This window comes from Eubalaena glacialis, chromosome 8 (genome assembly GCF_028564815.1).
Source record: "Eubalaena glacialis isolate mEubGla1 chromosome 8, mEubGla1.1.hap2.+ XY, whole genome shotgun sequence".
NCBI classification, from domain to species: domain Eukaryota; kingdom Metazoa; phylum Chordata; class Mammalia; order Artiodactyla; family Balaenidae; genus Eubalaena; species Eubalaena glacialis.
The window spans coordinates 19314211-19326242 of record NC_083723.1 but is presented as its reverse complement, the minus strand read 5'-3'; the positions used below and the strand labels follow the sequence as shown (position 1 = coordinate 19326242).

The window sequence follows — 12032 nt, the reverse complement described above, 5'->3', positions numbered from 1 at the left end:
CAGTTATGTAAGTGAAATCTTATTTGTCTGCAGGATGAACACCACCATGGTTTATGTTTTGATACGTAATTATTTATAAAAATATTATACTAATGTAGTTTCTCGATGGTAAATGTTATACCTGTGTATTAACTCGGCATTTATGTGACAATATAAATTGGCTAAACAGAGCCCTGAAGCAACTATTTACACAAAAACTTATTATTGCATATTATCTCTTTAGCCCTGCAGTTTAAAATTTACTAAAGCTTTATGGTAACATTACAGGAGATTTTGAGGAAAACTCCTGTAACCATAATATAGTGATTTTTGTTACCATGAGTTCTTGCTGTGCTATTGTCTATATGTAAATATGGTAGGTTGCTCAGATTTAATCATTATCTATTGATTGGACATTTAAATGATTTCTACTCTTATATCTAGTTTTATGAATAGTATTACAAAGAACATCTCAATTCTGCAGGTCATTATTTAGTGGGAATTACTTTCTTAGGATAAATTTCCAAAAATGGGGTTACTGGATCTAAAGGATGTTTGACTTTTGGTATTTGTCACAAAGTTGTTTTCAGATTCACTGTGTGTTTTGAGGATGTTTAGCACCATGGGACTTCTTAGGGAACATTTCTAAGGATGTCTGGTGTCCTTTTTGTTTGTTTGTTTTTTTGTCTTTTTTTGTCTTTCTTTTTAATACTATCTTACAGTTTGGAAAAATCCTTAAAATATGTCAACCCATTTTTTTTTTTTTAACAATTGTTACCTTCTTTTTAAAATTACTTTTATTAAGTAGCAGCATTAGAAATGAGGATCTTGATGAAGTATTTCTGCCTTCTTGCATTGCCAACTTGTTAGTATTTACAACTTTAATTTTTTATTTTTTATTATTATAGTTGATTTACAGTGTGGTGCTAATTTCTGCTGTACAGCAAAGTGACTCAGTTATACACATATATACATTCTTTTTTATATTCTTTTCCATTATGGTTTATCCTAGGAGATTAGATATAGTTCCCTGTCCTATGCAGTAGGACCATGTTGTTTATCCATTCTAAATGTAATAGTTTTCATCTACTAACCCCAAACTTTCAATCCATCCCTCTCCCTCCCCCCTCCCCCTTGGCAACCACAAGTCTGTTCTCTATGTCTGTGAGTCTGTTTCTGTTTTGTAGAAAGGTTCATTTGTGCCATATTTTAAATTCCACATATAAGTGATATCATACGGTATTTGTCTTTCTCTTTCTGACTTACTTCACTTAGTATGATAATCTCTAGTTACATCCAAGTTGCTACAAATGGCATTATTTCGTTCTTTTTTTATGGCTGAGTAGTATTCCATTGTATATATGTTCCACATCTTATTTATCTGTTCATCTGTTGATGGACATTTAGGTTGTTTCTGTGTCTTGGCTATTGTGAATAGTGCTGTATAGCTTTAATTTGAATCATGAGGTTATGCAAAGGATTTGTGGCTTGTTTACATGCTTGAGTTTATATTTGCACTGAAAGTCTTATTTTTTTAATTGCCAACCATTATCTACTCCAAAATACAAACTTCTTGCCACACTCTAAATTCCTAAGAGTGAATCTTTCTATAATGGCCACAGTTCCTACATCTTGCTTTAATAATAGGTCAGGAATTGCTAAAACCCCACCCCATTTCTTCTCTCTATGTATTTTTAAAAGAATTTTAAAGGAATCAATATTGTAATCAAAGGTAGTTTGGCAGTATGTATTGATTTTATGTGCATTTACCCTTTTGTTCAGCATTTCTGCCTCCAGGAATCCATGTTGTAGAAATGTTGCCATGTAAGCAGAAAACAGTGTATAGAAGGGTGTACAATTTCAGTGATATCTTTAACACTGAAAAATAGAAACAATTTAAACATCTACCAAAAGGGAATTTGTTAAATAAACTATGGTACATTCATATAATGAAATAATCAGTTATTACCAAAAATAAGGTAGATATGTGTTGACACTGAAAGATTGAAAAAGCAAATTGTGAATACATATTGTACATTCTCATTTTTTTTAAAAAAACGACTGTTAGATGTATTTATGGATAGACAAATTTAGAGGGGGATACATGGCATCTTAACATGGGTGTGTCAGGTTTGGATGAAGACATGATCTTTCACTTTCTTATGTACTTCTGTTTTAAAGTTTGTACAATGAGCATGTATTAATTTCGGAATTAAGAAACACATTTTTTTAAAAAGATTAAGCAAGTAAAAATTTAACATAACAACATAGATAATAGGTGAGTACTGGTTTTCTAAATATTCAGAACATTTTGCACACTCCTCTTTTGTAATCTCCTTCAGAACCACTTGACCTCAGTTTGTGCCTCCTCTCTCTACTGATTTTAGCACACTGGATCCCAAGCAGCAGTCACTTAGAGCAAAATTGAGACATTGTGCAGGGGATGAGTGAAGGGGGGCAGTATATCAAGAAGTAATTGACAATAGAAATTTGACCAATTAGATTGTAACTGCATTAAGAAGCCTTAAACCATGAAGAGTGCAAGTAGTACTAAATTCTAAGGGAAGGTTTTGAATAAGAGGTAGCATAAGGGTTATGAAAAAATCATCTCAAAGGGTGGCTTTGGTAAGAATAAAGACACAGAAATGAGTCATGTTGTGTGTGTGCAAGGGAGAAATTAATTTCAGTGTGAAGTGCCCTCAGAAGTAGGTTCACTACCACATTGATCAATAGGAATTATCAGGCTAGGGCTCAGGAGGATTGATATAAGTGAAGAATTTGGGGAAGTGATGAATGTAAAATGCTAGGCCGGGGAATTTATAAGTCAACCACAGCGGGTGAGTTGTTACTCTCAGTTGTATCAGTGGTTGGTCAGGTCATCATCATTTGGCCATTATCAGGCCAGAACTGCTGATCTTACACTACCATAGGCTGCTAGTTACATTTTTTTCATAAGCAAACCTTGGTTCATTGTGAGGTTTCCTGTTCCTTAGCTTTTCTGATATTTCCAAGGCTTTGTTATATCTTGACACACTAACACATACATGAAGCTTTGACATTGAAATGTATACTTCACATTCAAATTGGGGTCCATATGGATTCAGTATGTCCTTAGTCTTGTTTAAATTATTTCTACCACTTTTCTCCATCCTGTGCATAGTGTCCCCAGTGCCACTGAGTATATTAAGTAATGTTTAATCTCTACTAATTTTTTTTAATGATAGGGAAACTATATCTGAACTTGAAGGGGAGACATTTATTGTACTTAATTAAAAGTTTTTTTAATGACGCAGACTCTATATAGGATATATCATATCCACAGGGTGTCTTTGTTTTAGACATTTTAAAGACATTTTATTTGATAGCCAATAAAATAAGTGCTTATAATTTTAAATAGATTGAAAGGAAAAAAATCAACGGAATTCTCTTTGATGCAACTTTTTTCCCTCCAGACCAGAATCTGTAGAAGCTAGCCCTGTGGTAGTTGAGAAATCCAACAGTTATCCCCACCAGTTATATACCAGCAGCTCGCATCATTCACACAGTTACATTGGTCTGCCCTATGCGGTAAGTGTCAGACATTTCTCTGGAAGGGTATGTTTTATATCTGTATATAAATCTATGTATATTTTTTATATCTAGAGATTGAAAGTTGATGTGTGTGGTATTGTGCCTAAAACTGAATATTTAAAAAGCAGACTTGTTTTATACTATCTAAACAATTAGGTATGTAATTCGTAGTTTAGTTTTTTCATTGATCTAATTATATTTATTCAAGGGATTAAAATTCTATAAGAGGAATTCCCTAGAGTTTTTATATTATTATTATTTTGCTTTTTTATGCTATTAATAGTTTAGTATTATAATTCTTTACCTTCTCTATAAAAAGACTGTAGATAGAATTGTACTATCTACTGTTGATTCTAAATTATATAGTAATTATATAGTTACCATTTATTTAGCACTTATATGTCAGGCTCTGTGCTAAGCATTTTTGCATATATTATCTAATTTAATCTTCAAAAACAACCTCATAAGATAGGTATAATTTTCATCCCCATTTCATAGCTGAGAAAATGAAAGCTTGTCTAAGCTAACTTATTCGATGTTGCCAAAACTTTAAAAATCTCTATTGTATACTTTATAGTGATAATATGTCTTTTGTAATTGTTTTTGTTATTCTTTAGCTTCCAGTTTCCTGAGGTTTTTTTTTTTTTAACCATTATTCTCACATCTTGCATTGTGAAGGTGACCAAGGTTCTATATCTAGTTTCACCAAGTCATTATTTTAAAGGTATTAAGGAAGAAGTGGGCCAATTTCATCTCTCTCAAATATTTAAATTAAGGATTGAATTTTATATAAGTTGCTTAGTTTGTATTGTTATTGAAATTACATTGTGCTGTATTTGTGATTAATTCTCCAGGACCATAATTATGGTGCTCGTCCTCCTCCAACACCTCCGGCTTCCCCTCCTCCATCAGTTCTTATTAGCAAAAATGAAGTAGGCATATTTACCACTCCTAATTTTGATGAAACTTCCAGTGCTACTACAATCAGCACATCTGAGGATGGAAGTTATGGTACTGATGTAACCAGGTGCATATGTGGTTTTACACATGATGATGGATACATGATCTGTTGTGACAAATGCAGGTAAAATGTTTCATGCCATTTGCTTATTTTTCTTGAATGCTGCTAACCTTTGTGATTGTTAATTTTGGAAAAAATAAAGTGACTTTTGAAGGAATTGATAAATGCATTTTTTAAGTGATACTTTTGCTACTGTCAGTGCAGTGTGTTTTGCTCCTAGGAAAAGCCCCTATGGGAAAAAAGCTATCCTAGAGTTTTTCTTAGAAATCCTCGTTGTTAACGGAGTAATAGGCAATCAGTTCTGAACTTTATTCATACAGAATCACATCTCTCTTTTTACTCATTCGGTAGTAATACAACTACATAAAGTAGACAAGACAGAAATGAGAGGAGAATTGAGTCCTGTGTATTTCCTTTGGAATTATTTGTGCTGTATAGTCAACTGTGATTTTCCAGTTTGGGGGAATTATACATTTTGATTGATGTTTGTTTGACCTGACTCTCTCACCTCCTTTTGACTTGAACCTTGCAGCACTCTGGAGTCTCCTTGAACCAGAACCACAGTCTCCCCTCCCCCAACCCTGGTTCAACCACCAAGAAAGGCCTCCTCCCCTAGAGAAGGTGTGATTGGGAGAGAAAGTGGGGTTTTGTTTTCTTTCTTTTTTTTTTTTTTTCCTGGTGGGAGGGAGTTGGGGAGGATGGAGAGGGAACAGTAGGATTTCAACCTGAAAGTTACTGAGTCCATCCCCTGCATAGGCTGGGAAGCAGAGAACATTTAAGCAATGTACTGTAGAGGATAAGAAAGTTTGATAGTTTACAAAATGTCCTGGATCTGGTCTTAAGGCATAGCTTCATCATTTTATTTGAAATAGTACCCATATTTGAATGTGAGTGTAAAAATGCATTGTTGAGCCACATAGAAATTACTTTGCATTATTTGTAATCTTGTTCCCATCTATCAAGTTAGGTGATTAGGAGTGGGATGTTATTGATATAAACATGCAGTTAGGTTATATATGAAAAAGTTGATTTACCTTTGCCAAAAAGGGGGAAAATTAGTCCTAAGTGGAATGTGAAATTTGATGTTATTTTTATGGGAAGTTGTAATATTAATGCTTTGAGTTAATTTTAATAATAAAAATATATTGTGATGCTTTCTCAAATTTAAAAATAAACTTATGGTACATACTATTACCATAAGCAATCACCTCAGTGAGCTTATTCAGGAGGTGAATTTAAAAACTAAGAAAATAACTTCTCTGATAACTTGTTTTCCTCATTATTTTTTAATTAGCTACTTATTAGCAAATCTGAATTCATATTTTAACCAATCATGTAAAATAGCTTTCTCATTGCTGATTTTGTCTTATGTGATAAATTACATACCATTGGACAATTATTTTTTTAACACCTTTATTGGAGTATAATTGCTTTACAATAATATTTTTATTTTAATGCATAATCTAAAGTGTTTTTGTTTTGATTAATTACAATGATCTATATATAATATAGAATTATATCTATTAGAAAAGAGTGAAATAGTCCTTAGGACTTATACCTATCTACAAATTCTTGAAGGACCAGTTCACGTATTTTGGATTATTCAAGGTATTTGCTTTTTAGCAACTGCTCTATTTGTTATGAATTTATTTTTTGTTATTCTGCTTTTCTACTGCTTAACCTGTAGTATGCTACAAGGCTTAATCTTTTTTCCTCTATTCTTGTTTTACATTGCCTCTATATATTTTCATGTACCTACTGCCCATACTCATCTCTTTCAAGTTTGACATCTAGAGCTCTGATTATTTATTCATTCTCTAGTTTTATTTCTTCTGTGGTCTGCATGACATTATTACTTAGCCCCCAAATTTAACCTAATTTGTTATTCTGACTCTCCATGTCAAGTGCTCTGCTTTTCTTTTAAACTTTTTCCCCTGCATCTTTGATACATAGTCCATTACCTTTCACATTCTACCAGTTCTTGTCCCAACATCCTCAGTTAAGAAGTAAAGAGCAAGATCATAGCAGTTAACTCAGTAGCTATATATTAAAAGTAGCTCATTATTATATAAGGAATAATTAAGACTATTTTTAGAAACAGGCATATATATCAACTTTAGACCAATTTAAGTCTTGGCAATAAAATGCAAACTAATAGCATTGAGAAATTTGCCTCAAGTTGGTCCATGTATTACATTAAAAATAGAGTTCATAATAGGTTTAGTCTCTATCTTCATGAAATGACTCTTGGATTCTTTAACTTCATTTTCTGCCATCATTCTAGTTCTTTCTGTTCTTTAACTTAGATCTGGAATGTTGGAAAAGCCTCTTAGTTGATTTTTATGCTTCCAGTTTCTTAACTTCTTTGAATTAACACTGTACACCATCAAAGCAACCTCTAGTTGTTACCTGTTGCCAATTAGAGGAATGCTCCGCAAATCCTGACATTCCAGGTTGTATGTAATCTGACTGCATTTTACTAATTCAGTTTTATCCCCCTCTGTTCCTCAAAATGAACATTCTTCTTCAGATATATTAACTGCCTTCTGGCTGTTGCTCCCGGTATCTGTCTACTTGAGAAAATGTTGCTATAATGAGGTCTTTTCTTCCTAATTTCCCAAATGAGGTTCTCTTCAAGTCCATTATTCTCCAGGATTCTTTTCCCATTAATTCCAAGCATTGTGGACATCTCCAGTTTGTGATTTCTAATAATATTTGTAATGTATACCTTTTACATTTTTAAATTATATTTGCTTTAGAAATTTATATCATATATATAATATCCTATATTTGTCCTCTTATTTTTGCATCTCAAAGTTTTATCTTCCCGAGGACATATTTCTATGAATTCTTCACATTCCCTTTTACACTGCTAAACTCAAAGTAGGCACTTATTAACTGATAGTTAAATGGAATATCAAATCTTAATTTAAGGATGATTTTAATAATATTTTATATGTTCTGCTTTTTTTTTTTTTTTCCTTTTTAAAGTGTTTGGCAACATATTGACTGCATGGGGATTGACAGGCAGCATATTCCTGATACATATCTTTGTGAACGTTGTCAGCCTAGGTAAGTTGTACATACAATAAAATTGCCAGTAATTTTACTGAGGTAATCTTTAGTTATTAGAAATTTATGCATGAATTCTAGATTAAACAATTAATGGATACTGTATTTCATCAAATCTAAGATAGAAGAAGCTTCCTTTCTATGGTTTGGTTTGTTTTTTGGGTTTTTTTCTTTTTCCATTCTGACATCTCTAAAATCAAGAAGAATCTTTCCATTGATAACGTGTCATGGTTTATTTTCTAGGGTTTTTAATGATGCATAAAATAATAGCGCATTTTTTAAGTGATGACATCTTTTTTCAGTGGACTGCAAATTATGTTAAAAAGTTACTAGAAGGACATTTCGTTAGTTACAGAATTTTGCAGGGCTTATACTATCATTCTGCCTGTTGGCAGTAATGTGTTTTCTTCCCATTTCTTTTTTGTGCTTTTTAAAAAAAATCTTTTTTAATGGACATTTCAAACCTATATAAAAGTGATAGTGTACTGAACCTGCATGTTTCCACCACCCAGCTTCAACAATTGTCAATAATCTTTTTTCATTTACATTGCTGTGTATTTTTCTCCTTCACATATTGTTTTAATGCAAATCCCAAGTATATTATTTCATTCATAGGTATCCTTATGTATTTCAGTATGTATGTATTTGTGTATGTGTATTTCAGTATGTATCTATAAAAGAATTCTTTAACAAAACTCTGTAACCACAAAACGATTATTATATTGATACATGCAATAAAGTCTATTACATCCAGCCATTCTTAAAGTATTGATTGGTTGCTATACATCTCTTTTAAGTCTCTAGTAATCTAAAGCTACACCCCTTACCCCACCAACCCCAGTCTCCTTTGCAGTGTGTTTCTTTAAGGGACTGAATTGTTTATCCTGGTGAGTTTGCCAATTGCATTATCATGATTTAACAGATTTCTCTCTATAGATATTTTGTAAATAGGTGTGTGATTAGATTTAGGTCCCTTTTTTTTTTTTTTGGGTAAGACTTTCATACACTGTGTTCTATCAGGTGACACATCTTATAATATCTGAATGGGACCCATTGGTGGTTATTTTTAAGATCCATTAATTTATTAAGGGTTGCAAATTAGTGACATGTTAATTCTATTGCTTATCACTTATTAGCTGGACTATTTCTGTAGAAAACTTCCCCATATTAACTGTTCAGTTCTCTTAAGGTATATTTCACTGAGGAAAGGCAGGATAAATGCTTGTTGATTTGTAGCCTTTATCAGTTTTTAGAATAATGAAAAGAATTTTAAGTGTCATTATGAAGTCAGGGATTTAAACATATTGGATATCAGTCTGTTGCAGTTATTCCTTTCTTTTTAAATATTTATTTATTTGGTTGCATAGGGTCTTAGTTGCGGCAGGCGGGCTCCTTAGTTGCGGCACGTGGGCTCCTTAGTTGTGGCACGCGGGCTGCTTAGTTGTGGCTCACGGGCTTCTTAGTTGCAGCTCGCCAGCTCCTTAGTTGTGGCTTGTCGGCTCCTTAGTTGTGGCACGCAGGCTCCTTAGTTGTGGCATGCAAACTCTTAGTTGCAGCATGCATGTGGGGCCTAGTTCCCTGACCAGGGATCGAACCTGGGCCCCCTGCATTGGGAGCATGGAGTCTTATCCGCTGTACTACCAGGGAAGTCCCTATTATCTTTTTTTTTTTGGCTGTGTTGGGTCTTCGTTGCTGCGTGCGGGCTTTCTCTAGTTGGGGCGAGCGGGGGCTACTCTTCATTGCAGTGCGTGGGCTTCTCATTGCAGTGCACGGGCTCTAGGCACACAGGCTTCAGTAGTTGCAGCACATGGGCTCAGTAGTTGCGGCATACGGGCCCTAGAGCACACGGGCTTCAGTAGTTGCGGTGCATGGGCTCAGTAGTTGTGGCGCGCAGGCTCAGTAGCTCAGTAGTTGTGGCTTGCGGGCTCTAGAGTGCAGGCTCAGTAGTTGTGGCGCATGGGCTTAGTTGCTCTATGGCATGTGGGATCTTCCCATATCAGGGATCGAACCCATGTCCCCTGCATTGGCAGGCAGATTCTTAACCACTGTGCCACCAGGGAAGTCCCCCTGTTATCCTTATTTATGTTCAAATTTTGTCCCATTTTTGGTCAATGGGAACCACTTCGAGTTGGCTTTGCGGTCCTTTTGACAATACCCTAGTAGTACTTGCTAGCTTTATGCAATCTAATACGACAAGATGTCTCGGGCTTATCTTATACTTCTGTGCCCCACGCTCAGAATTGGTTTTCAAGACCAGAATCTGAGAGCTGGTAATGCTCCTTCCTCCGGAACTACTCAACGTTGCTAGGTCTTTTTAGTAGACGAACCTAGTCTACTGTAAGTTTTGTCTGTTTGTTTATTTTTAAGATAAAATACATGAGTTTATACAGATGATAGCAATTTAAATTTAGGAATACAGTTGACCTTTGAACAACATAGGTTTGAACTGTGCATGTCCACTTATGCATGGAATTTTTTCAATAGTAAATACTACAGAACTACACACTCTGCATTTCGGCACCCCAGCCCTCACATTGTTCAGAGGTCAACTGTACAAGGTTTTCATTTAACTGTTTCTGTATTCCATCTGTGTCTCTTTTTATCCTAGTTCTCAACAACACATACAGTAGTGTAATTAGAGTATCATGTAATTTGCTCAGCTGTTTAATCCCATGAAGAATGTAACAGTCTCAAGGGTAACAGTATCAACAATAGCACCTGTAACAATATGATTATGTAAAACAGTTTAGAACTTTTTTTTCCTGTAAGATATTTTCTACAGGGATGTATAGTTAATTTTTTGTGTTTAAAGTCTCTTGAAAGAATTTTATTGTGTGGTTATAACACCAACTGGGTACACACTTCTGGCTTAGGTTATTAGTTTTATTTTTTATTTTATTTTTTATTTTTTTAATAAATTTATTTATTTTATTTACTTATTTTTGGCTGCGTTGGGTCTTCGTTGCTGCGTGCGGGCTTTCTCAAGTTGTGGCGAGCAGGGGCTACTCTTCGTTGCAGTGCATGGCCTTCTCATTGCGGTGGCTTCTCTTGTTGCGGAGCACGGGCTCTAGGGCACACGGGCTTCAGTAGTTGCAGCACACGGGCTCAGTAGTTGTGGCTCAGAGACTCTAGAGCGCAGGCTCAGTAGTTGTGGCATACAAGCTTAGTTGCTCCACGGCATGTAGTATCTTCTGGGACCAGGGCTCGAACCCATGTCCCCCTGCATTGGCAGGCGGATTCTTAACCCCTGCACCACCAGGGAAGCCCTAGTTTTATTTTTGATTTTTTAAAAATTAAACTTTTGAAGTAATGTGGGTTTGCATGCATTTGTGAAATAATACAGAGATCCTGCGTATCCTTTATTCAGTTTCTCCCAGTGGTAACATCTTGCAAAACTTAATACAATATCACAGCCAGAATATTGACATTGGTATAGTCAAGCTACAAAACATTTCAATCACAAAGATCCCTCATGTTGCCTTTTCTAGCCATACCTACCTCCCACCTCTTACCCCTCCCATCCCTGACCTTTGGCAACCACTAAATCTATACTCCATTTCAATAATTCTGTCATTCCAAGAATGTTACATAAATGGAATCACACAGTATGTGACCTTTTGGGATTGGCTTATTTTTACTGAGCATAATTCCCTGGAAAGCCAGCTAATTTGTGGCATATATCAGTATTTCACTTTTTTCTATTTTTAAGTAGTGTTATGTGGTATATATGTACCAGAGTTTGTTTAACCACTCACCTACTGAAGGACATTTGGGTCATTTCCACTTTTGGGCTATTACAAATAAAGTTGCTCTGAACATTTGTATACAGGTTTTGGTGTAAACCTAAGTTTTGTTTTCTCTGGGATAAATGCCCAAGAGTGCAATTGCTTGGTCATATGGTAATTAGTTGCATGTTCAGTTTTATAAGAAATTGTCAAATTATTTTGCACAGTAGTTGTATCATTTTTCATTCCTACCAGAAATGGATGAGTAATACAGCAATTTTATTTTTAAGGATTGCTTTTTGTACTTCATTTTTATAATTATATGCTTGTTTAATTATGTAAGAAGTAGTCACATAATTCTGAAGTCAAATATTTAAAACAAGGTACATTCAAATAAGTCTAACATATATGACCCCTGTTCCTTCCACTTTGGAAGTAACAATTTTTAAAAAATTGATTATTCCTTCCATTGTTTGTTATATTAGAAACAGATATGCACATACATATATTTGTATTCCCCTCCTTACTTAGATAAGCAGTAGTATATTATGTAGAGTTTTTGCCACATTAGTTTTTTGTCTTAAAAATATATCCTGAAGATCACTTCATAGTAGTAATATAGAGATTGACTCATTTCTTTCTGTAGCTTCAAGGTGCTCCATCTT

General features: G+C 34.5%; 1 protein-coding gene across 5 annotated transcripts in view; it reads left to right on the top strand.

The window, feature by feature from the left end:
- The window catches only part of KMT2E (lysine methyltransferase 2E (inactive)), a 96684-nt gene that overhangs the window by 42652 nt on the left and 42000 nt on the right, over positions 1-12032 (top strand). For 4 of the 5 annotated variants that reach the window (XM_061198456.1, XM_061198453.1, XM_061198454.1 and 1 more), the window contains 3 exons: positions 3432-3546; positions 4404-4633; positions 7562-7642. In XM_061198456.1, coding sequence (XP_061054439.1) covers positions 3432-3546; positions 4404-4633; positions 7562-7642 — 426 coding nt within the window. Of the gene's footprint in view, positions 1-3431; positions 3547-4403; positions 4634-5102; positions 5192-7561; positions 7643-12032 lie in introns of those variants that run through there. The other variant, XM_061198457.1, reaches the window with a different exon arrangement.